General features: G+C 39.9%; 1 protein-coding gene across 6 annotated transcripts in view; it reads right to left on the bottom strand.

Moving 5' to 3' along the window:
• SNX13 (sorting nexin 13) overlaps positions 1-27,446 on the bottom strand; it is a 96,829-nt gene that overhangs the window by 47,618 nt on the left and 21,765 nt on the right. For 4 of the 6 annotated variants that reach the window (XM_054990863.1, XM_054990867.1, XM_054990866.1 and 1 more), the window contains exons 2-10: positions 16,952-17,052; positions 15,789-15,891; positions 14,084-14,173; positions 11,306-11,427; positions 6,732-6,853; positions 5,189-5,284; positions 4,717-4,805; positions 3,121-3,204; positions 1,916-2,054 (exon numbers count right to left, since the gene is read on the bottom strand). In XM_054990863.1, the coding sequence (XP_054846838.1) occupies positions 1,916-2,054; positions 3,121-3,204; positions 4,717-4,805; positions 5,189-5,284; positions 6,732-6,853; positions 11,306-11,427; positions 14,084-14,173; positions 15,789-15,891; positions 16,952-17,052 (946 nt within the window). Of the gene's footprint in view, positions 1-1,915; positions 2,055-3,120; positions 3,205-4,716; positions 4,806-5,188; positions 5,285-6,731; positions 6,854-11,305; positions 11,428-14,083; positions 14,174-15,788; positions 15,892-16,951; positions 17,053-27,446 lie in introns of those variants that run through there. The other 2 variants (XM_054990864.1, XM_054990868.1) reach the window with 2 other exon arrangements.

Genomic DNA, 27,446 nt, shown 5'->3' with positions numbered 1-27,446 from the left:
AAGAACATGTAAGTTAGAGGTAAAGCTGGAAAAGACAACAAAATATTGTTATTCTTGTTAGGAATAATATAGCGCAGAAAAATTAATGTTTTCTAGGCCCTTGAATACTAGTAACATAAACTAATGGTATACTATATCCCACCAGTGGATTGAATTTTGAGAAAATGGGAAAAAATGATACACCTGGAAAGAACACTAACGTCATAAAGATATTAGAACAGATGCCGCCCACAAGTTGACTTCAGGTATTATATTTTGTTTTTAAATTAGCTGTATTTTGACAATGCCCTTCAGCTACCCTTAAACATATATGGCTAGAGCTCAGCTACTGAAATCCTACAGCCAGTGCTATACGTACTGCTGGATGCTGCGACAGCATCACAAACATACAATTTGTTACTGGGATGCTGAATTCATGCAGCCAAGAATATCAGTTTTTTATTCCAGCCCTCACAAATGCAAAGTTAAGACTGAAAGTGCAGTGCAAGGACCTAAAAAAGGCTCATAAGGCAGATCTAGGATAAGCAGGGTTTTTAATAACCTGTATGAGACCCTCAAGAAGTTAATACATAATCCTGACTTTTATTGCAAGAGCAAAGTATATGTAAACTTACATCCAATATTTGCTTTCCTAAAATATAAAAGCTGTGGGTGACATTTGCATTATTTTTGGACCATCATCTGGGTCAGTAATTGAAACCTAAAATCTATCTCAGGTGGGTAGCCATGTTGGTCTACAATCGAAGAGCAAGATTTGGGTTCAACAGCACCTTAAATACCAACCAGATTTCCAAGGCATGAGCTTTCAAGAGTCAAAGCATTGTCATATTTTGGAAATCTAGTTGGTCTGTAAGGTGATATTGGTACCATATTTGGATCTGAAAATCTGTCTGTAACACCATCTTTTCCAATCAGCTTTTTAATAAAAGAAGCTAAATATTGTCCAGTTTTTTAAAAATGCAAGATTTTCTAGGACATTTACATGTTCACTGCACACCTTCCATCTTTGTCCTTAAAGTCAATTTAGCTAGGATAGGAATTACATGTATGCTTATACAGGATTGATAGAGTATGCCAGCATTCTACATAGTATTCAATAATTTATATTTAATTTATTTGTCTGTCGGAATCAAATGGAAAACAGAGTTGCGCTTACCGTAACTACTGTTCATTGACGTCTTCTGTGCAGCCCCACATGGGACTGCGCCTGCGCAGGCCTGCCGACCGGATTTTTCTTTTCTAGCAAACGTCCACTAGGGGGCGCACGTCCGCTCCAATGCGCATGCGCGGCCGTTTCCCGCCCGAGCGACATTGGGCGACGTCGCCCCCTTCGGGGTGAACCGTCGACAGTGCTCACATTTCCCGACGATGTGCCCCTCGCCCAGGCACTCGAGGCAGACAGAGTGACCGTCTGTCCTCGTCATCTTCGTGGCGCAGGTGGAACAGCGCTTAAACAGCGACTTCTCCGACATGTTCTCGATCGATCGATCTCCTCAGGAAAAAATTTCCTCACAAAGCGGACAGCTAGATCTTTACCGGTCGGCGGCAAAGAAGAAACTAAGGGGAAAGGGGGCGACGTCGCCCAATGTCGCTCGGGCGGGAAACGGCCGCGCATGCGCATTGGAGCGGACGTGCGCCCCCTAGTGGACGTTTGCTAGAAAAGAAAAATCCGGTCGGCAGGCCTGCGCAGGCGCAGTCCCATGTGGGGCTGCACAGAAGACGGACAGTGAACTGTTGGATTTTACCAGAACTCTGATGCCGACTCACATGCTTCCATCCAATCCCAAGAATATATTTGATCAAAACGTTTACAAAAACTAGATTTCCCCTCATATATCAGCTAGTTCTCATGTTTTGTTTCAAAACTCTACATTATGACAGTTTAGCTGTAAATGTAAAGTATTAAAATACCAACCATCTCCAGCTGTATCTAACGACCGAAGATATTGCAGTTCTTCTGCAGCTTTATCCCTCACTGCTTCCAACTCCCCTACATTGTCACTCAGTTTAATAATGTTCATAAAGGCCTCATAGCTGCAAACAGAATCACGGATCTAAAAACAAGCGGAAATAGTAAAAACAAAAAATTTAAATTAAATAGTAACTTTGTGAGTGCATAATCATGATTTTTAATATAAACCACAGTTAAGCATTCCCTCTTTCTAAAATTAGTACTTCAGATTGAATCCTAAAAGGCAAACCTTACAATCCAACCCTCATTATTTTTTTGTTAGCATTATTTTTTTGTTCATCCCTCTACTGAGTATCACTGAATGAACAGTGATATTAAAGACTTCCAATCAATTTGAAATCTGAATGAATACAGAATATTCTATCCATGCTCTCTAAGATGAGCACTACTAAAACGGGGCACCACCAGCCCAGCTATTATATTTTCACAAAACATTTACAGTCTCATGAAACAAGAGGACCAGTAAACAACAACACAGTAAAAGCAGACATAAAACTCTATTCTCATTATTACTGCATGAAATGTTAATAATTCAGTGCTAGGTTTTATTTTAATACATGGGGTAAGTCCTCTCATTTCTGTGAAATACATTCCAGTCTAACTAAACTAACAGTGAGTTACTCCAGTGTAAGCCCAGTGATTGCGCTGTAAATTTAGAAAGCTCCAGCCTGAAAAAACTGCCACTCTGGAATGTTAAAACAAAGCTAACGTGATTAATTTATTTGTTAATATGTCTTGAATATTTCTGTTTGTGGAAGGCATATCCAACCATGGAACAGGTATTATTCAGAAATTCCCATAGCAGATCCCAGTTTTGCCTCATTATGTTGTTCCTAGGGTCTACTGACTCCAAGGGTACAATTTGGGGGCACAGCAGAAAGGGAGACACAAAAAAAAAATCCTCTTCATCACTTCATATGTGATAGGATTCATCCCGTGATCTATTTCTGCTGCATTTGAAAGTTCTGAAATATACTGGAAAGCTTATACTACTATTCTGTAGTATATACTATATCACGTTGGATATCTTGTTAGAATATACAGCATCTTGTTGGCCTCTAAGGAGCCACTGGACTCAAATCCTTAGGACATACTGTGTACTGTGCGGAAGCACAGTAAATATATTGACCATAGTCTACAAAACTTACCATCCATATGACATACTGATTAATATAATCAGGATCACTGAGCTGATTTATTAATGGAAGAAGAATTCCTCGAGCAATGATTTCCTGAAAAACAATGGACAATAAAGTTAGAACTACCCTTCATGTTGTTAAGACCTTGTTTAAATATCCATTTTATTAACATTTCTAGATAAAACTAGTTATGTAAACAAAGAGGCAGATAAAAATGAAACCTCTTACATAAAACATAAGAGTCATAAGAAAAGAAACACATTCTTCAATCGTCCTCTATATTTCTTGAAAAATATTCCAATAATCATTTATTTTAAGCCTTTACAGACTTTAATAACCTCAAGACTCTCACTACATTCCTTTGCATATTCACGATGGCATAAAACTGAAGACATTCAAATTTAGAAGTTCATCTAAGAGTCAAAGAATTTATCTATGCAACAATTAAATGACAACTTTTAAAGGCCTTAATATTCCCCATTCCTCAGACAGCACTGTCCTTGCTATACCCCACTACAGCTCTGTCTACTCATCTTCAATCCAGATGAGAGCATTTTTGTTTATAGGACTGGCACTGAGGAACAGCTTGTCTGAGGCAGTGTAGAGGGCATCATATCTCAATTTTTGTATGGCATGTTGATATCTATCATATTTCAGAGAGCTTTTTCAGAGGCTGATGGAGCTGAATCAGTGAATACCTTAGAAAGGAGCAGTTGTGTACTTTAAGCTGTTTAGGTTTTCTGTGTATGTGAGATTGGGATTATTGGTATTGATTTTACTACCCTACTGAAACTTGGTGCTGCAATTTGTAAACTTCCTTCAGTCAGAGAAAGATGGGAAGTAATTTTTTTAATAAAATAAAATAAATATATTTAGGACTGAAATATAGATGAATATTTGCCTTCAGCTAGAATTTCATTAGGAAGTATACATGGGCATAAGATATTTCTAACAGCTGCATCTCTGTAGTCATTATTTTCACTGTCAAACAATGGCTTAGATCTAGCAATGCACAAGCAGAAATGTAACAAATGGACTTAATGCAGTTCTGCTTGCACAAGATTTTGTGCAACCAATTCCTGGGCAGGTCCTGAACTATATAGAGAGGGCTAGTGCAACATTTGTGTATGTAGAATTCCATGGGGTCAATAGAGCTCTGTTGGCTCCCCTCCCCTGCCCAACTATATGTAAGCAGGCAGCAGAACGGAGTATTAGAAAGAATGGGAGATCTGTGCATTCCATCTAGACTCCTATCCTTTGCACCCTCTTGCATCATCTTAGTGGTCACTTATCAGAGGGTACAATAAGCATGATATCCAGCATGATAAGACGGTACTGGTGCATGTATATATGTACAAAGAGAGGAATAATAGGTCTATGTGCATAGGTGGTGAGAGGCGGGCTGAATTGTGCTTATTCAGCAGCTCTAAAGTAGGTATTTACATTTAACTGAACAATCCCTTAAAATAGCACAGCTGAAAAATATTGAACAAATTAAAGAATCTTTCATTAGCTGACAGACCTACACATAGCACATACATTATGCATCTTTTAGACTACAGAACTTTGACCACTACTGTTGATAGGGTATGAAGCTAAATTTACCCTGACAAAATATCTCATGATCTTGTTCTGGAAGTCTCCAGGAGGTAGCAATAAATACAGTAAAACTTCACATAGATCCCTTAGGAACCCTAAAGGCAAAAGACAACATTGTATAATAAAATAAAACACAGTAACCATCTTCTTTTCTTATCTTTTAAAAAGTTATCAGAAATATCTATAAATTGTAGGAGAGATTTTTTTTGTATAAGATACAGTAACAGAAGACCAGTTTTGCAAGGAATGCATATTACACACACACACCAAAAAACACAGTATTAACTTGTAATATAGTTTTAAACAAAGACCATTTTTCACGATTAATAAACTGAACTCTGTTCCAAAGTCAGCAGAACTCAATTCAATACTTATTGAACACGAAGTACTAACAATTATCCATTTTGAAATTTAAGCATATTCAAGATGGCTGATTGTGGACAATTTCTCATAACAAATCTAAAGAAAGAGAAATAACCTTCTTCATCTTTGGGAGATGTGCAGACTAGATCACGACAGACTTCCTTCTCCATTTCAACCTCAACTTCAAAAAACGTATCTACAAGATCTTCTGCTGCACATGAACATAAATTGAAAATTTTGAGTAGATATAAAGTGTACACTGAAGCATCTGTGTCTGTTGTCCCTATTATATTATGACTATACCTCAATTACACTTCTACATTTATTTATTTGTATCTCATTTTTCAGCCAGTTTGTCTCCTACAGTGGCTGCAATAAAAATGCATCACATTCACAACACTCATAATAGCAATAACTTTAAACAAAGCAACTTGCAGAATTCTGTCTGACTCATTCATTCACGAGTTAAAAATGTAGCTATTCATTCATTCATCCATATTTTTCACCCTTCTGTACCAAGACCAAGCAATTCAAAATTGTGCACGGAAATAAATGCTCTAATCAAATCCAAGAAGTGAAGATAGTAAGGAAACTGGTCTCTGTCCTTGGTGGAAATGGCAGAGAGCATCTTACACTCAGAGGAACTGCTGCTGCATTCCTTAGACCTGAGAGTCTCTTGGGTAGTAGGGGATAACAACTCCTTCCACCTTTATTTCAAAGGTTGTACGACAACACAGATTATACTATACACTTTATACTGCATGTTTCTGCAAGATTCAATGTGATGCCATCTTCAATCTTATTTGGCAGATATAACAAGATCCCATAAACAGACAGAGTTTGTCACTGTGATCATGATAGTATTGAGACAGTTTTGCATGTCCTGCTTTATTGCCAACTATATGCAGACTTGCATCTTAAATATTTAGAAGCAGAATTAGTTAATATGAGGGGTTTCCCGGATTCTCTAAAGATCTTTCACCTTCTGAATGACACCCTGCCTAAACCACTGAGAATGTAGCAATGTTTCTCTATATGGCTATAAAATTCTGTCAGGAGCGGTTCCAGAAGTAACTTTGTTTTTTCTGTTTCTTGTATTGTGAATATTGTGCCAACTGATGCCAATAAAGGTTAACTGACTGACTGACTGATGTTTCATTTTTAAATGGTGTAAAACCTCAGGAGAATGGTAAAAAATGCTCCCACCTAATCTAATCTACTTCATTAAGCCATTCTTTCTCTGTCTCTACGACTGCATTTTTACAGCAATTCCTGGTATCTGAGATAAAAGAAAGCTTCTCCAGTGATGAAAAGTGCCTTTCTCTAGCTAGTTATTTTTGTCCAGGCAAACAGTACTTACTACTCCTTAACAGTCATAGATGCATTCCTCAAGTATTTAATACAGTAAGTATGTAAGAATATGAACTCAATTTGTGTCAGGCATTACAGCCAGCATGATTTTTAAGCATGGTTTTAACTACTGTTAGGTAAAAAAAAATCTAATGTTAACATTTATGACAGTATTAAAATAGCTGTAAACTGCTGCTAACATGCACAACACAGAGATCAGATTTGGAAGAAAATGGCAGCAAGTTATTCAAGTCATGTTGATCTTCTTAGTGAACCAAAGCAACAAAACATTTAACATTAGATGTTACCTTTCATTCTATCATCTTTTTCTGTTATCCTTTGCTGAGCTTTTGTGAATATCCTAAGATGGGTGCCAAAATCATCTACAAGTCGAGTAGCAAAATAAGGCAGCCAATCTATTTCTTTTGACCTTTAAAAATAAAAGTTACAAAGTTGACTCCATTTCTTTATGTTCTATACTACTGCACTGAGCTGTCACAGGTCAGAAATTATTGAAAAGGAAGAATCAAATTGCTCTAGTGCAAGGACATCAACAGATTCAGTAGTAAAATCAAAGAGTCCAGTAGCACCTTTAAGACTAACCAATTTTATTTTATTGTAGCATAAGCTTTCGAGAATCAAGTTCTCTTCATCAGATGCCTGATCCGCATCTGATGAAGAGAACTTGATTCTCGAAAGCTTATGCTACAATAAAATAAAATTGGTTAGTCTTAAAGGTGCTACTGGACTCTTTTTGATTTTGCTACTACAGACTAACAAGGCTAACTCCTCTGGATCTAGATTCAGTAGTGGAGACTTTCACTTCTAATACTTAAAAAACAAGACACACCAAAAACAGAACACTAGAGGGCAACCTTGTACAACTCTTTTCTCAATATATTTCAACAAGAACAAAAAAGGGGATTATGACTGAGAAAGAATTTGACAATTTAAAAATTATAGGGAATACATTACAACATAATCAAATGAATTTTATGACATTAACAGTTATAAGAATCTTCTTGTGCCACATTATTGACTATAGTGGTGCTTTATTAAGATCACCCAAAATGTTCTACAATAGTATGAGCAAGCTTTCAAGTTCCCCAGAGCTCTTCAGCAGAATGGATGTTAAATACAAAGTTAAAAAGAAGGAAGTGTTTCAGGTTATGTTCAAGGAACAAAAATGTCTACAGTATTCTAAAATGGCAACCAGGAGATGTTACAGACTTAATCAAACTACGTGATGCAATGTGCCAGTCTTATTTTGCCAATCTTATATTCCAGAGGCTCCTGGGATGAAAAATGGAAAAATAGTCTTGCCCTTTGAAACTATAAAAACTAGCAGTTCATCAAAATCTAGCCAGCACCATTCACACTACGCATGTTACTGAATGGCTGAAAACAAGCAGCAGTTTTTGTATAATTTTTTTTAGATGATGCATTAGAATCCAAGAATCCCATCAGGAAATCTCCCTCCTCCCTTGTAGAATCCTTTTCTCAGACGGCTAAATGTAATATCAAAATACATAATTCTCAACATGGTAAAATATGGGGATACTTAAATCTAGAAATAGGGATCATGGATAGACAAGACAGATCTTTCTACAAACCTGAGAAAAGCCCCATGTTCGCAGAAAAATCTAATACACACACAGGTGGCAGTTAAACCCCACTCCCCTAACAGAAGCTGCACTGGTCCTTTTAAGAAATGAATGCCCTCAGTGACTGTTGCTTGGCAACCACAATAATTGCCAGTTGAAACCTTGATTTCTGTCAGTAAAAATAAGGCGGGGTGGGAGGGAGCTGCAGGACACCTTCCACGCCTGTTTTGTCCTTTGAGGATGGACTCATTTGGGTCAGACCTGGCAGCAGCCACTGAGTGACATACCACATAATTTCCACGAATCCATCAGACTGGCTGCTTACCACTATTCAACCTCAGCCACCCCACAAAAGCCATTGTGGTGCAGTGGTTAGACAAGGATAAGGAGACTCAGGTTCAAATCACCACTCTGCCATGGAAGCTCACTGGATGACCTTGGGCCACTTACAGATTCTCAGCCTGACTTACCTCACAGGGTTGTTGTGCAAATAAAATGGGGGAGAGAATGATGTAAGCTCCATTATGGGTACCCATATTGGAGAACAGTGGGGTATCAATGAAGTAAAAAATTAATAATGAACACATAGCTGAACATGGGGGCAGATAAACGGTAGGTTGCTTGGTGAGTGAAAAAGAGCGAAGAAAACGGAAAAGGGAGAATATGAGGGTTGCAAGGAAGAGGGAAACCGGAAATATGTGGAGAGGAGGATCCAGTAAAGTGAGGTGCCTCACACAAGTACTTGCAAGTTCCCCACCATACAAGTGTGTCCAGTGGCCAGCACTGTGCAACTGAACCATAGTTTACCTGAGTAGAAGCAGCCAACAGGAGGGGAGGGAAAGCTGAAGAGCGATAAAGATAGGTAGGCTGGGCAGATAAAGGTAGGTGGGCTGGTAAGTGAGAAGGAGAGAAGAAGAAAAGGAAGAGGTTATGGGGGCTTTCAGGGAAGGGAAAATAGTGCAGGGAGAGGACTTATGGGAAAAGTCAGGTGCAAGTCATTGCAGGTTACACATTGCACAACTGGCCCACAGCAGCCAGAACTGCACAACTGGGCCATGGTTTTACTAGGTAGAGGCTGCCAGAGGGAGCGAAGGGGAAGTTCAAGACAGGAGCTAATAAAGGAAGGTGGGTGGGTAGAAAAAAAGGAAGCAGGAAAAGAAGAGAGGCTATGGGCCTTTCAGGGAAAGGAAAGAGAAAATAGTAGGGGGGGAAACCAGATGCCATCTGCAAGTCTTTGTGGATCCTCCTATTGTCAATATATCTAAGTTCTCAACATGGTCAAATTGGAGGATACTTAAATCTGCAACCTGGAGCCATGAATAGATAAGACAAACCTAAGACCCTAGGTTTGCAGAAAAATCTGAAATCTTGGGAGTTATACCCCCACCCCAATAACAGAGGCAGCACCTGAAGCTTTAAGAAACAAAAGCCCTTTCAGTGGCCATTGCACAGGTTGCTAGGCAAACACAACAGTACTGTCAGCCTTCAAGTCTTGATTTCTGTCAGTAAAAGGGGAAGGGGTGCCTTTTCCAGAGCTGTTTTAGCCTTTGAGGAAGGACTCATCAGGGCTAGGCTTGGTAGCAACTATCAAGTGACCTGACAGCATGCAACTTGAATGATTTACCCAGGACTGGCTGCTTGCTACCATTCAGCTATAGCCACCACACACAAGCCAGCGTGGTATAGGGGTTTGTACTTCTGAGAATCTAAAGTTTGGTTCACGATTCTGCCGTAGATGCTTACTGGACAACCTTGGTTCTCAGCCCAATTTACATCTCAAGGTTGTTGTGAAGATAAAATGGAAGAATTGATGTAGGGGAGAGAGGTGGGTTATAATTTATAAATGATGTAAAAGGTAGGTAGGGGCAGACAAAAGGTAGGTAGGTTAGCAGAGAGAAGAAAGCAAGGAAAGTGGAGAGGCTATGACCGCTTTCTGGGAAAGGGGGAAATAGTGGGAGAGGAGAAAATGAGATGTCCTTCGCTTGTTTTCCAAAATACACAACAACTGTAGACAGCCATCTTTTCCAGCTTTGGGAATATGAAGACATTTTCCTGCTGCTGACAGCCTTACAGGAACCTGTGAGCTCAGACAGAGCTGACAAACTGGTGATTTTTATATTTTCAAGGAGAGAGAGACACCATTTTTGTTTCTTCTTTCCAGGAGACTCTTGGGCACTTTGAAAGCAGATCTGCCTCCACCAGTACAATTTAATCTTATTAAGGATGCAACATCTCCTCTCTGCTGTAACAAAGCTGCAAAGTACAAACTTTGGGATTCTTCCAACAAAAGCCCTGAAACATCTTTTCTTTCTACTTCCTCTTTTCTCTCTTTTTTTTTGTACTTCACATCCCGCCTGATGAAGATCTCTAGGAAACTGGAAAGTTGGTTATTTTATGCTTCTGCTGTTTTTGGATTTAGTTTTCATTAGGTACATGGATAACTTGCTATATATATATAGTTCTTTAAAGGGCTTCTTTGTGGTGGTACTCACCAGTACTGAGTACCAACACCTTGGGGGGGGGGGGACTCTTACAAGTCCTGAGGGGGGTAGAATTGGTGGAAATCAATGTTATCTTACATGGGTACTATACCGGCACCATTTTTTTGAAGAACAAAAAAACCACTGGTTCTTTGAAACAAATCAACTGAGAAGGAATATGTGGAACAAGTTTCACCATTACAAAGTTGTATTTTACTGCTCAAAGAAGTCACAATTAACAGTATGTAGGATTTTCTAACTGGTAAGTTTTTGTCTAAACTATAAACGATGGGTTCTTCTTCTTGTGAAAAGCAGCACTAATTTCCTCTTCTAGATTCAATGAAGAAGTGAAAAGCCCAGCTTCCTGAAAATGAAGCACTATGTTTCACAGTAGAAAAGGCATAAATATTTTGCTTGTTATCAGAAGTATCAAATTTTTATAAGTGATGGTTTCACCCAGCTTTTTCCACAACCCTACTACAAACTGAGAAGGACATAGTTTCTCTTACTGATGGAACTAAAAACAACTGAGATATTGAGAAAGGTTCTCTTACCATTTGATATTTTATTACTAAAATTTCAACATGTATTGCTTTATGAAATATTACTAATACAAATTTCAGAGCTATTTCTCTCTGTCAAAAGGTAATTTATCACTGAGAGGAGAAACAATTCAAAATACATCATGCACTCATTTATTGTTTTGTTACAAAATCTGTTTTTAATTATGAAAAAATAAGCCACTGGGATAATTTTAGGGAAAGCTTTATGAATGAGTCTGAAATGGTTCAATCTTACCTAGTAGAAAATTTAATCAGTGCATTTTGAAGAGTCTTCCTGATTTCAAGAAGAAAGGATTCATCATCACTTAGTGTGTAATACCAATACTGTACATAGTCTCTCAGAGAAAACTGAATAACCTAAAATTTTTAACAAATAAAATATTAATCCCTCACAAAACAGCCAATTTTGTCTGCAGTGTTTAACAAGCACTTTAAAAAATCACCTTCTGCCACTACTAACAAAGATTGCCCTTTCAATTAAGGAAGGTATTATATGTTACAAAAACATAAACAACTCCCTATAATCTGTGAAAGCTTCAAGAGAGTTACTGATCATAGTTCTCAAAGAGATTTTCAGGCGTGCCCCTCTGCCTCCTCTTGCTGATGACCAGAATGCATAAGATCACAGCCGCCTATTTCCCAAACAATAAATGCAGGTACATGTGGACTTAGCTTAGTCAGGGTTCTCAAAATGAACCCCTACATAGAGACAAGTCAGAACTGTCTTTGTTACCGAGGAAGCTGTGAAGGCTAAGTAGGGGCTAATGGCTTTATAAACATGGAAAGTTAAAAGTATTGCATAGATTTCAATTTTTCCACAAATGTCTGCATTTGGGGGGGGGGGAGAGGGGGCTGTTATTTTTCTCTATGGCTTCAAAATTTCTGGAAATTTTATATCTCTAGCTTTTCCTGAAGATAGCTAACAAATAAAAAAAGGTATCTAAGGAAAAGTGGTAAGTCTTGGACAGTGACTGTACTGCGTCCTTGTCAAGTTCAGAGTATCTTCTATTTTGCAAGTAAAGTACCGAGGGTGGGGGACAAAGCAAGGCCTGCTTTTGCAGCACCTCAGAACAGAAAAACAAAAGCCACAGGTACTGTGCTGCAGATCTGGAGAGGTTAATAAATTTTGCCTATTTCTGTTAGAAAAAGCACAAACAATTTGCTGTGTATCAGGAAAATGCCACATTTAGAGTAACCTTTGAGGAACGAGCAAGATTTAAATAATTAAATAAATGGATCTATTAAATGTTAGACTATGCTACTAGTAGCATCATCAAGACTTCCATTTCTCAATTCTAAGATTCAATATAAGGACAAAGGGTAAAGAAGAAAGCATGTTCTATGCACATAATACAGGAAACACAAATTCTATTCTAGGCATTGCTTGCTGGTCTGTCACATTTGTTTCCGGTGGTTTGCCTTCACCATGTCTGTGGCCAAGATCATATGGCAAAGGGTAAACAACAATCTGCCTCTTCCATGCAACATGCAAAAAAAGTATACTGAAAGTTAATCCAGAGTACAGCCTTATGAAGGAGAATGGTTTATGTGCTGTAAATGCAGATGAGGCTTCTGGGCTAGGCTGGACTCTGGGAAGAGGCAAAATACCACAAAACCCCAAAGAGGGAGAAACAGCAGGAAGCAAAGGAAGAGAGAGACCAGTAACAACATCCAGGGTGGGGGTCTAAGGCACCAGAGCAAAAGGGCTGAAAAAGGTATCCATGACAAATTCCCCCATCAACAGCCAAAAAGCACAACACGTGTAGACTTCTGTAGGACATACAAATCTCAATAAAACCCCCAAATGTGCCTCTTGGGTATCCTCAGATTCTTTAGAATAAAGAGCCCAAGATGTCAGAAATGACCCAAAGGAGGTGAATCTCACTATAGTAGAGCATAGTCTGCACCTAATATGTACCTAGAAAGATGTGGGTGGCAGGTGAGGAGAAAGAGAGGCAGTGGGGAGGGAAGGAGGTTTCAGAAAGGTTCCAAAATCCTTTACCTGTTATAAGTCCACCCTCCATATTTTGCCATGGCTCTCTGGGCCAGTACTCTTATATATCAGCACTCCCTGTCCCTGTTTCTGCATCATATGTTAGTCTCCTGATGCAAACCCTTCTTATTCCTCCTGATTTAATGACCAAGATAAATTTTAAAACCCTTACAAGTGTCCAGACTTTTTGTTTCTAATAGAAGATTCAGAAGCCTTCACTGCCAATTATTTATTTGTTTGTTTTCTTTTTTTGACCCAGCATGTGTCCCCAATGGGAAGCCGGAGCTGCCCACATAATTTTCTTCTCTATTTTATCCTCACAACAACCCTGTGAGGTAGGTCAGACTGAGAGGGTGTAACTGGCCCAACGTCATCCAGTGAGTTTCCATGGCAGAGAGGGGATTCAAACCTGGGCCTCCCAGATATTCTGGGAATAACTCTCCCAGTCCAACACTCTAACAAATATGTCACACTGCCAAGAGATGGATACTTTCGATTTTGTTCCTTGCCTCCTCTCTCAGAATATGTGAGTAAAGGTTGAGGACAGATGAGATGACTAGAAAAGGTGGAGGAATTCTCCAGGCTTGCGGGGGGTGGGGAGGAGGAACAGCTACTGCTTTCCCCAAGATTCCTCTAAAAGGCTTGGAAAGGCCTAGACCATCCTTAATGAAGGTTTTCTCCTCATTAGTTTCACACAGGTGGCTAGGAAAAGATGCTGTTTAAATAAATGCACTCATTACGTGAAGACTGGGAAGTAGGAGGGTATGAGTGTCCCCAGGCTCACCAGCTTGAGAGTTATTCCCAGAATATGACTGAACAGGGTAAAAGATAACATTTTAATATGAGTCAACTCTGAAGTGTAAATGAAATAAAGCTTTGTAAGAATTTGTTTGTACACTATAAACTTCTACTTTACAACACCTTTTTCCATTTCAACTCAATAAACAAATTTAATTTAATATGGAGGTCACAAACTATTGTAAATATAGTAAGTATAAATCAAATATTTTTAAAACTTACTTGTTGTAGAGGTTCATCAATTATATAGGCACCGGTCAGCCTCCTATCAATTTTAATAGACTTGTTTTCTTGTTTCATTTCATCTATGCACTTTAAGAAAGGTTGGACACTTTTAGTATACAGTTTCCACAGGGAAAGAAAATCATGATGCATGTCTACTTTTACAGTAAGAAAGCAAATCTGTGAATAGTCCCTAATGTGCCAGCTTCCTTCCTCTCTTAACAGCAAGCCCCTTAGACCACATCCTCAAGTTTAATTCTCCCTGTTTTCTGAAAAAGCCTATTATGATGCAGCACATGAGGGCTGCTCTTAGGAGGAAGAAAATGATCATTTTCACTGGGCTCACAAGCACCAGGCATGTACTTTCCTGGAACATGGCAATACTTAAGTGAACAATGCTTTAACATGAGTTAATCATTCAAAATTAATTATTTAAAGGGGGAAAACGCTTGAAACTCCATCCATGTAACGCAGAGCATCATTGCTCTTTGGGCCTTAAACACATTTCTAGTGGCTTCAGTAAGAACAGAGGTAGGCAACCTTTTTGACCCAAGGACTGAAAAAACAACAACATCCACCTGTAGTATTTTATGTTGGTATGCCAGCAAACAAGAAATGAGGATGGTACTTGGTCAGATTTACTGAAAGAAAGCTGAACTCCAAAGGGGCTGCCAATGCCTCTGACTCTCACTTTGGACACAGCTAGTCCAGGGGACAATGATGGACATAAGATATGTTTGTCACTTTCCCCCACTGGGCTGGAGCTCAGGGGACTGATTGCTCAGAGAACTGGCCTTGTGTGGTGTGAGAATGGTCTAGTGTGCTAGTTTGGTACACATGCCCAGGGTTGTCTACCCATGTACTAGAGGAAGATTTTACCCAACCTTGTCTTCTTTAGTAGCTTTGTTTCTAACTGAAAAAAATCTACCAATTTTCCAAGTCTTTGCGGAACAAACATGCCATTTGCCAACTTCAGGCAGCATTCTCGCACTGGATGAACCCTCCCATACTCGCCTCCAGGCCACAATGGGGGCATAACTGATGATTTGTCAATATTAAGTCCAGGTAAAAGCCCAGATGTAATGTCAGTACATCAACCAATGCTCCAGAAACTCTATGGTATTATCACAGAGTAATTACCATAGAGACTCCAGAGCACTGGCTGATGCCGCATTTGGGATTTTGCCCAGATGTGACATTCATGCATCACATGATGCCACATCTACCTCATGCCCTGGCATCCCTTTTGGGGCATAATATTTGCCTCGCTTTTCAGTTTAAATTTACAAAAGTAACGCAAAGTCAAAGAAAAAAGGAGATGAGGGAACCTATAAAAGGGGTAATTTCTAGAATGGTAATCATGACAGAATATGCAACAAAGAAGGGCCTGTAACTTATCTGCAAAATATATACACAGGAAAAATACAAAGGAAAAATATAGAAGCCACTGCCCTCACTTTATGTATTTTAACTATTCCCATAAATCATTTTCTGACACTATGCAATGTGTTAATATTTGACAATTCTTATTTTATCACCTCATTTTCACTGTTAGAGAAAAAAACTTATTCACGAGCAACAGAAAATAGCAGGGATTATCAAAACTGGAAGAAGCAGAGTGATAGAGGAGAAACACCACAAATTTCACCTTAGGAAACATGGATTAATAAAAATCCTGCCACTACGTTTTGCTCATGTTGCTTACTTTAGTAATGCCAAATGACGTTGGAGGAAGGAAGGAGTGTTCACACTGTTCAAGGTACTTCTCTGAACTGGTTTTTCCAAACAAAAGCATTACCACAAACCCCCTATGAAGAATTAAAGTATATTTTAAGTTTTAGATTCTGAGACCGTCATTTAGTAACATGCTAGTCAAAATAATTTACCCAAACAGAAAAAAGTGTCATTTTCCCTGTCCCAGTCCCACTTCATGCTAATGAACTTTTGCTATACCTTAAAAATGTTTTATAAAATTGAACAAGCATATTTCTGTGAAACCAACTTCTACTTAATATCTTTAAATTAGCTTCTTCATTGTGAATAGAATAGTTATCTACAGTTAATCTACGATATCATCCACTGAAAAATATAAATATACAGATGAAGAGAAGTAAGTAAATGGAATAGCAGCATTCATTATGTGAAATTGGTTTATGAGACATAAAAATACAAAATTAAAATATTCATGTTCTTCAAGTGATTTTAGTGCAATCCTAGGCTTGTCTACTCAGAACTAAGTTCCATTACATGGAGTGAGGCTCATTTCCAGGTAAGCATCCGTAGGATTGTAACCTTAGCTGCAAACCAAACTTCAATAGAACACAGATTTCTAAACTACCTTGGGATTTAGAAATCACTTGTCCTTGAATTGAATTCCAAAATTAGACCAAATTAGACCTAAGTACACACATGAAGTGCCTTACGCTGAACCTGACCATTGGTCCATCAAGGTCAGTACTGTCTACTCAGATTGGCAGCAGCTCTCCAGGGTCTCAGGTGGAGGACCTTCACATCACCAATTGCCTAGTCTATTTAACTGGAGATGTTAGTGACTGAACCTAGGACCTTATGTATGCAATGCAGAGGCCATTCCACTGAGCTACAGTGTCCCCCATGACATAAATGGTTGAAGTGAGTATCTGCATACAATATGTAACAATACTTTATCAACAAGATTCAGGTACACTGAAGGGATTGCTAACATATGCTCAATAATTTCAAGAAATGAACAAGCAAGACAGAGGCGTATCATCAAGGAACTAGGGTAAAGTTCCTTAAGCATTGTTATGTCCTTGTACATACCAAAATGCTGGGCATTTTGGCTTCACATAGCTCAAAACAGTAATAATTAAAAAATGGTATACTTACCCACTCACAAAGCAGAAGATGTAAAATATAACAAATGGTCCAAACTTTATTAAAAAAAGCACGATGACAAGGCTTCCCCATCCCCATTTGGAAAGACTCGTCTGAAATAAAAATAAATAGAATCAGTAATACATACTTTTCACACTTAATAAAAAAGACATTATAAAATTATACACATCTGTGAAATCAACAGGCACTATCTTGTCCATGTTTAAATGTTTAAATATGTTGTCCATATTTAAAAGAATATTCTGGCTTAATTTAATTAGGGGTGTGCATCCCGAAAAGATTCGGGTTTCCCACTTTGGGTTTACCCGGCAAGCCGCTTCAGAATTCTGGTATTTACTAGGTAGTGATTAGGTAGTGATATATAAAGCCGGGTGTCATTCATGTATTAATGACTACCCAGTCCGAAGCTCCTGATCATCTTGGCCAGAGGTTTACAAATTAAAAAGATTTGGGGACAAAATTTATCCATACAAGTCCCAATCTTGCTGACTCTTCCTGTTCTATGGAAATTCTTTGCTTCCAGCAATCCAGAACTAAGCACAACTAGTATAAAGCTGCTCTGTCACATATACTGGGGCAAAGACCCCAAAGCCAGTCAGGGGTTGGCCCAATGTTTTTCCACATTTTGTGAAATAAATTTTCTTCATCCTCACCATAAAATGTACATGTTGTGTGATATTTGAATGTGTGTAAAAGCTACGTATTTGCTGACAAAAAAATTAACATTTCAGGAAGCAAACCAAAGATATTAAAACACAATAAAAAAAACCCAACTAAAATTTGTTAAAATAAAATTTGCTAATTTATATAATATTGAAGATGTTAATCTTCAGAGTTTGTTACAAGACAAGACAGAACCTTTATTGGCATAACCATAACAGTGTCGAAAACGGGCAGAGCCTGTTAATTGTTAAACATTCTAAACACACTTCTCCTCTTGTATACATGGTAAAGGAAGTTTGCCACCATTTCAGTGACTTCAACCTTGGTTGAGGCTAAAAAACTCACTATCTTACTCTCAACAGATTTGCCCTCCAGCGATTGCAGTAGGTAATCCAAATAAAATGCACGTAAATCATCATAAAATCTACACGATAAAAGTACATGGGCCGTATTCTCAATTTCCAACATCCCACAGGGGCATAACCTTTCTCCAAATGGGATTTTTTTGAATCTCCCAAATAGTACAGCAGAAGGGAGCACATTAAAACGGGCCAACATAAATGCCCTTCCAATACAGGAATCGACTAAACAGGAAAAATATTCTGCTGGCGCATCACTAAATGGAATCCCCCATTGAACAGGAGAGCAATGTCCCAAAGCGAGGCTTCTAAGGTCTTGCATCTCCATGTCTATTAGCCTCTGTTTAATCCTAACAAAAGCATTCTTCTCAGATAAAAGGTACAAATCTTCTATGTTGAGCCCCATCAATGTAATTTTCCTTTCGATATAGTTCAACCAGTCACACGTGTTAGACTCGCATAACATATACATTATGAGACTATTAGGCCCGCTTCAAAAACGTAGGCTAAGTTAGAATTTGAAGGTTGAGATCCATGCCTTTGTAACTAAATGTCTCTGGTTTGTCTCAAGGCAAATTGCTGCATAAATTACGCAAGCTGGAAGCCCCAAGATTTTCCTAAGAAATTTAGATTGGACTCTTTCAATTGCTTGATCGTAAGCGGAAATCCAAATAGGAGCACCATAAAGTAGCTTAGCGTCAGAGTTTGTTATGTTTAAATCCTTGAAGCTTAAAGAATTGGTTTCCTTTTACCAACACAGTAAGTATATAATCTGATCAGTCTAGGAATGACCTTACTGCTACAGTACAATACTTTTTAAAAAATCAATTATGTCTTTAGGAAATGAATAGCAACAGTACTCAATATTTTAACCAGAGTACCTAAGACATGATGTTCCGATAGTAAAGTAAATAGCATTTAACTTATTTATTTATTTTATTTATTTATATTTCAATTTATATACCGCCCATCCCAAGGGGCTCTGGGCGGTGAACAGTTAAAATCGATAAAAACAAGAACTAAAATCAATATACAAACAATAAAACAAATTGACAAAGTGCAGTGGTGGGGAGAACCCTCCCCCACCCCAAAGGTGGAAGGCCAACATGGCACCACCCCCTTCAATCACCGAATGCCTGGCGGAACAGCTCTGTCTTACAGGCCCGGCGGAAAGATAATATGTCCCGCTGGGCCCGGGTTTCCATTGACAGAGCGTTCCACCAGGCTGGGGCCAGGACTGAAAAGGCTCTGGTCCTGGTTGAAGCAAGGCGGGCTTCCTTAGGGCCGGGGACCACAAGTAAATATTTATTCGCTGATCGAAGCAATCTCCGGGGAACATACAGAGAGAGGCGGTCCCGACAATATGCTGGTCCCAACCCGCTCAGGGCTTTAAAGGTAAGAACCAACACTTTGAACCTGATTCGGAATTCAACTGGAAGCCAGTGCAGCTGGCGCAGGACAGGTGTGATGTGTGACTGGTAAGGTATACCAGTCAGGACCCGTGCTGAGGCTATGGGTGTGATCCACAAATGATTCTGCAATATTTCTGAAGGCAGGCTGTACAAAGCTGCCTGGCCCTGTCACCCAAATATGGCAGATTCTAGCACAGCTGCAACAGAAACTATGCTCGTGGGTAGGGGTGTGCGCTTCGGTTCCCAGTTCGTAAAAAAAACCCAAACCGGGCTCGCTCTGTAAAGATTCGGTATTTCCTTGGATTGCTTCGGGGAGCTTTGGGGCCTTAAAGGGTGCCTAGCCTCCCGCCCTCCCACCACCACCTCACTTACCTGGGGTAGTCTTCTAGCAGCGGTGCAGGCAGCAGCGGTGCTGGTGCTCTCTGCCGCCCTGCTGGCCACCACTTCAGCCTCTGAGGCAGTGCGGGCAGCGGCAGCGCTCACTGCCACCCTGCCTGCCGCCGTGTTCACTGCCGCCCTGCCGGCCGCCACTTCGGCCTCGGAGGTGGAGCAGGCATCGCTTCGGCCTCTGCAGTGGTGCAGGCAGCGGCGTTCGCTGCCGCCCTGCTGGCTGCCACAGAGGCCGAAGCGGTGGTGCAGCCTTCCCTGCCGTCCTGCGGGCTGTGGTGACAGCGGCAGAATGCTTACTCCAGCCTTCAAGGTAAGTGGGGTTGGGGGAAGGGGGACGGTGGGAATCTCTCTTCGGTATGCTTTGAAGTGATTTCTGAAACACAAACCCGAAGCAGCTTGCTGCTTTGGGTTTGGGGCTATTCTGGATCATTTTTCCGCTTCGGGTAAATCCGAAGCGGGAAAACCTAATCTTTTCCCTGCAGCACACCCCTACTCATGGGTCCCATTCTTTTAACTGTACCATCATACAGTTAAAAGAATGGGAACCCATAAGCACAGTTCTGTATATTTTTAAATGTCAAAGCAGTTATTTGTGGAATAAGCTTTCATGGGCACTTTTACCTAATACATTACCCAAGGAAAAATAAAAGCAACTGAAAATCCATAAGCAAGAACAAATCAAAGTGAGGCACTGCCCACTTTCCTTTCAATCGAAGAAAGTCTTTGTTCTAATGTTTGTTCATTCATTCTAAATTTACCACTACATATCTTGAAAGTAGATAACAAAATGCAAAGAATTCACTGAAACTTCACCCTTTCTCAGTTTAGGAATGCTGCTGGCAGGGCACAGTCAGACACCTAGGAAACCTCGAACCCACTTCCGTGCACTAACTCCCTCTCCCTTGCAGCTTTACAGCTAACAACTAGTTAGCACTAAAGCTATATTAGGGCTTTAGCTAACTGTTCTCATTGCCTTCTAGAAGGCAGAGAATAATGAAAGCAATTGAGTACCAGTTAGATAAGGAAGAAAAACAGGAGGCAGGAGGAGAAGTGATCTGATCTCTCTCACTCACACTCACACACCCCTGCACTCCCTGGCTCCAAATTCCCTCCGTGACTCTTTCATGCACCAAACAGGAGCAAAAATACTTCCACTGCTGTACCATTTAGTCTAACAGCTAGTTGAGAAGTTTCCTGCTCACATGGCTGCAAGCTTCAGCAGCCAGTTCTATCGTGCACTATAGCACCAGATTGCTGAAGTTTGGCTTGATAATGAAGAAGTTATTCATCTAGTCACAAAACTCTGTCAACAATCCTGTTACCTTGCTACCCTGTAAGACTGTTTGGCCAGTACAAGCCACAAAAAACACTCTCAAACACTCCAGGATAATCGGGATCCACCATCGGGATAATTGGGATCCACCATCTTCCTGATATAATTGACAGAGAGCTGCAGTTGTATGCCCCTTAAGCATTAACACCCTAATGACATCACCCCTTCCTTCTTCCCAGAAACATAGTTAGGCCTGCTCATGTATTCAACCTTATTACTTGAAAAACAGTTTTTGTGTAGTGGCCAAGAGTTACTTGCCAACTCTCACCCTTCTTAGACTCAGCCTACTTGGCAAAGCTGACCCATCTTTTTGTAACTACAGTTAGACTACTGTAATGTGTTCTACATAGGATTACCCTTGAAGACAACCCAAAAACTTCAGCTGGCTCAGAATGGGGCAGCCCAGTTGTTATTAGGGGATAGCCAGTAGGAATATATCCTACATACCTGAAAACAGCTACACGCTGTGCCAGTTTGTTTCTAAGTCCAATTTAAAATGCTGGTTACAACCGTTAAAACCATTTACAGCCTAGGGTCCACATATCTAAAGCACCTCCTCATTCCATATATCCCCCTGCACCAACTGCTAGCCTCAAGTTACCACCTACTGGCTGTTCCCCCACTTATGGTATTCCATATGGAATCCATCAGTGCCTCTGCTCTCCATTGTCACTCTCACTCTGCGGAATGGGTTTCCTGAGGAAGTGAATGAAGCAACACCTCTAGGAAATTTTAGGAGTTGCAAGGCTGTTTAATTTTCCAAGGCTTTTAACAGAATATAAACTGCAGATATAAACTGTTTCTCTTAAATTGTAATCTTTGAAATTATGACTCTTGTGCTCAAGGAAAGGTTGGAAATAAATAAATAAATAAATAAATAAATAAATAAATAAATAAATAAATAAATAAATAAATGGCTAGAATGCCCACAAAATTCATCAGTTAGCCCTGCAATCTCATCCCATTAAGTACGTGTCTTGGATCTTTATGTGCCTTTAAAAAGCAAAAAAGGCAATTCTGTTAAAATGCCCCCCAGCTGCTTTCCTGCTTCTGATAATATTTCTATGTTAATAAAACAAGTTATGTTTCACTGTATTTAGCAATATGGACTCCCAAATTCTTTGCTTGCCTTACTGCCAACTTATTTTTTTCCATAATGGTGCTTTTAATTTTCCCCATTTCAACATCTTAGCTACATTTTCAAGTCTTCACAACTTTATTGTCCAGTGTCACAGGTGCTGATGAGCTCCATGTTCATGGATTCCTCCCCCAAACTTTCAGCCTTAATAGACCATATATGATGTCCACGATGTCCAGAAGCTTAGCATCAGGCAAGCAATTCACACCCATCAATCTCTCTGTGTTTAATCTTCCAATCCCTAGACTTCACTTCCAGTTCAATAGCACAAAAACCTAAGGGATTATTTCCATTTTCCTCAGAAAACACTTTCCTTCCCATCAGCATGAGGATGGAAACTGTCTGGCAAGTTTCCATATATCTTCTCAGCTTTCCCAGGTCAATCATCTCCACTCAGAGAGAATGAACCTGTTCCCCAACAGCCAAAACTTCACCATACCAAGAACACATCCACAACTTTAACCCAATATACACAGTCATATGTGACCCTGAATGTAGAACATAGGATCACTCAACTGGCTAGAGTATTTTTCATTTGCTTTCTGGTCAGAAGCATGACGTATAAAACAGTGTTATCAATAGTAATCAATCAACTCAGCAAGACAAAATTCCCACTAATCACCAGCAGTAGAATATATTCATAAAATACAATTTTAGTAGCCCAAACAATAAACATCATCAACCAGAGATAAATTAGTCAGACATCATCAGAAAAGAAAGGTTTAAGAATGCAAAAGTTAGGATGGACCTTTGCATCCTTAAACTTAATGGGCCTCTGGAAAGGATTCCATAACCCTGGTACCACCACTATCAACATACTCCTTCAAAAAAAAGTCCTACTCTTCCTCCAAGAGTATGTTTCTTCTTCACAGCTGCCTTTTATCCTCATAACAATTCCTTGAGGGCAGTTAGGCTGAGAGTCTCTCTAAACAAAATCAACTACATGCAGAGGCTCAAGCGAAGAGAGGTGCAATGCTAGCTGGTAAAACGAGTTCTAAAAAGACAGATCGGAAGGCTTTGTCAATTTCTCTCTACAGAGCCAGCAAGGAAGATACCGCTCAGGAGGTTTATTTCCTCCCCAGGTCCCAGAAGGCGAGGTGAAACTGACAGAGCCAGAGGTGGAGAGGAAATAAACAGACCCCACCCTGAGCAGGGATATTTGTAGACTCTGTAGAGAGGGAAACTGACAAAGCCTTCTGATCTGTCTTTTTAGAACTCGTCTTCCCAGCTAGCATTGTGCCTCCCTTGGGCCAGCAGAAGGTGAGCTCCCTGCACCACCACCCCCGCCACCGCCAGTTCAGCTCCTTGCAAAGATGGCACCTGAAAACCCTGTCAACAAACTGGGAATTGATGGAGCTTTACAGGGCACATGAATTGATGCACCGATGGGACGCCTACACTTCCCGTCAAACCTTTTGGAAAACTGACACGTGCCCTTCTCGTGTCAGGCGTCACTTCTAGCTTGGCTCTCTGAGTGACTAACCACTTCATAGCTGAGTGGGGCATTGTACTCTGGGCTCCTCATGCCTAGTCTGGTACTTTAACCACTATACCCTCCTGGCTCTGAGAAGAAACGATAAATCCTTATCCTTGTGTCACTGCCTGCATATTCATACATGAAGAGGTAACAGATTTACTTTCCTAGCCTTCCCATCCTGTTGTTGAACCTGTGCTAGCAGAAATAAGGGTCTGTCAGAAACTCTATGTACCTGTGACTAGCCCATCCCATCTCACTTCCTGCTGTAGTCAATTAGGGTCAGAGGTTTAAAAAGAAAGTTATGTGGCTGGCTTACATTCCCAAGGCTATTTAGTCCAGCTATAATGAGAAAGAAGTCATTAAAGAAGATAAAATCATGTGTAAATAGGTATACTCATTTCTCGTAGCTGTTAGGAGCAAAATTGCTTATCTGAAGGAGATTACCCCATTCATTGTTTTCTCAAATCCCTGTCTAAGGAAAAAAAGAAGTGCCAATCAGTTTCTATCAAACTATTTAGATTCTAAAAGGTGACCTCATCCAAAACTTTTGAAAATTCTTTTACCATTCTTTTCTAGAAAAGGTATTACCCAGACATTTAGCAGAGAACTTGCTGCTGTTTTATTCCCACTAAGAAGGCAAAATAGGCAAAGTAACCATTTAAATGTTTTCCACCATCTCAGGTGGGCTTTTAAGAGGCTTATAACAGTCTGATCAGGAGATGCAAAGAGAAATCATGTCTTTGAAATATGCCTTTACTTCTTTGTGCATCAACAGAGAATGACTGTACATTTTACTGTACCAGTTTCATAGTGAAAAATCACTAGCGTCATAGAAAGGTTTCTAATTATCCTTGATGTCAACCAGTGGATCAGGACTAGAGATGGGCATGAAACGAAATACGAACCAAAGTTTGTGACAAACCGGGCCGATTCATGGTTCATGAACCAGCGGTTCGTCAGAGCCCATTTCAGATGAACCGCCAAAAACTTTAGGCTGGTTCGTTTGGTTCATTTTTTGGTTTGTCACTGCAGACAGCCTGGCACCAATCAATCAGTTTCCTAGGCAACAGGGGATGGACTTCCTGCAGACCTTCTACTGACTCGGAAGTTGCCTTCTGCTGGCCCGTAAGTGATGATTTGCTGACCTGCATGTGACATTTTCATGAACTAAACGAACCAGTTCATGAACAGGTTCGTGAAAGTTTGTGGTTTGTGAAATGTGACGAACCACGAACTGCACAGTTCGTTTTTTTCAGTTCGTGCCCATTTCTAATCAGGACCCTCAGGTGGATTGTCTCTCTGAACTTGCACTGGGTAAAAGCCCCTACAGAATCACTATTATATTTTTGATGTAATTAGTGAACAATCACACTCCAATGTTCCACACACATTTGCAGCATGGATGCCCCCCACCTGCAAAATTCCTGTTGCCTTCTCTCTCTGCACCCCCTGCCTCCTCACTCTACACTCCATGCCTTCTCACTAAGGCTTCCTGTTCTTCATTCATGTACTTGTGGTACATGTTTCCCAAGAATATTTATCTTTAACAGGTGTGGGAGGAGGAGCAATGGTGATGAGCACTGCATGAGTAGCAGGGATGGAGACAGAAAGCAAGGGAGAGCTTTTGTGGGCAGGGAAGGTATCTGTACCTGTCTGCACTTGCTTGTTCCTCACCATGTGGTACACCACATGGTGCTCAACGTGTACGCCTTGTCCTCAGATTGATTCAGCACCAGTATCATATTCTATGGTAAGTTTGTTTTACAAACTCAGTTTGGCTTTTAAGATATTTTTATGCACAATGCCTCTGCTAGAATTATGTTGGTAAATTTTGTGGACCTTATACATGACTGTGTTTTAAAGGAAAAATAAAAACAATCTTAATTTGAGAAATAAAGACAATCCTGAAATATAATTACAAATATGTGCTTAAATATGCAAGAGAAAAAAATCTCAGCAAAATTTCAAATAGAAAGTTAAAGAATAAACTACTGTGAAAAGCAGCTACATGATTGTCAAAATTGCATCCTTCTATAGTAGCTTTACAGTTACAAAAAGAGAACTTCTGCCACACTTTTAAAAGGGGCTGCTAATCGTACAGAATGCTATCATAAAGACACTTTTTCATTAAAGAAATCGTATTTAGGCAGGAACAAATTCCTCAAGTGCCCACTGTGAGGGACGGAGCAGTGGCTCAATAGTACGAGAGCACATGTTTTACATGCAGTTCAGTCTCTGGCATCTCCACATAAAGAATCTCAGGTTCTTTTACTACCCTATAAAGCCTTAGCCAGAGTATTCAAGACTAAGCTATATGAACAAAAGGTTGGATATGTTATAAGAAAGGGCCATATCGACAGAAATTTGAGGAACAGACCATCAGAAACCAGATTTCACACAGGCAATGATCTACCATGAAACACAAGGGTGGTCAAGAAAATACCAATGAGGGTAAGGCTATACTGTTCCTTATCCCGTCTGTAATTTTAAGTGACTCCAGTTTCCAGTTAGAACAGGGGTAGGCAATCCTCAGCCATCATGCTGAACCATTTTGCTTGGCATGGCAGCTTTTTCCTTGCTCTACTCCAAAAGTAGAAGTCTAATCAGGATGGAGCACAACTCAGGACTCTTGTGGACGTGGAACACAGATGTCTTCAACTGTGCTCCTTCTGGGCCTACCCTCAGTGAGTGCCAGCAACCCCAAATATTCTGAGTTCAAGAACATAGCATTGCTTCTCAGTCTTCTCAGACTGTGAACACACAGTTTATCAGTGCTGCTACTCCCTAAGGAGCTGAAGCTGTTGCTAACCCTTTAAAGCAGACCCACATTTATGATCAGTGGGGATCAGAGCTGCCTACAGCTTGTTGGAGAATGAAGAAAAAAAGTTAAAGTACATGACTTCTGCTGATGCATCATGTACACATCTCTAGGTTACACTGCTAAGAGTTAGAAGACTGATAAACCTGTGCTAGCATGTCAACGTGAATTCTTAGCCTTATTTTAAAATAAATAATAGATTTGCCAGGACAATTTTTGCAGAAAAACCTATAATACCTCTTACCCCAAACATACATTAATCCTTAGGGCTGAACTGTATGCACATGACAGATGATACATTTTAAGAAAAGACAGGAATAAGTCAAAGAGATAGCAATCGACTATAAAAGATTACTGATTAAGCCAGTGACATTGACTGGTAAAGATTAAAGCTGCTCACATCCCACTAGGCAGTTAAAGTCAGCCAGAAAATCTGTTTATTTCTACCCGGAGAGGCCTTGTCTTATCCTAGCACCACTATGCCAAGTTCTGATCAAAACTACTAGATCGAATTAGATGAAGAACCACCTTCACAAGAAATAGAAGAACATACACAACTGAAACCTCTGTACAAACCTTTCCAGATAATTCCTATTCTTATCCAGCATTCACAGAAACAATTGTATATTGAGAGATCAAAGATTCCAGTTCTCTGGCTTCCCCTGAACAGCTTCAAGTATTGCTCCAAATACCTGGAAACTTATTTGGCGCTATACAAGAGTGAGTCAGAGCAAGCAGTTTTCTCTGCAAGACTGATCACTCACAGCTAAGTGAGGAGCCTCCTGTAGAGAACACCAAAAATAGAGCAAGTACTATAAATATAATTTCATGCAAAGCACATGGAGAAGCCAAAAAAGCTTAATTATGCTAGCAAGGAAGTAAAACAGGCCATCAGT

This window comes from Eublepharis macularius, chromosome 11, assembly GCF_028583425.1.
Source record: "Eublepharis macularius isolate TG4126 chromosome 11, MPM_Emac_v1.0, whole genome shotgun sequence".
In the NCBI taxonomy this organism is placed as follows: domain Eukaryota; kingdom Metazoa; phylum Chordata; class Lepidosauria; order Squamata; family Eublepharidae; genus Eublepharis; species Eublepharis macularius.
This window is presented reverse-complemented; position numbering and strand designations above follow the sequence as displayed.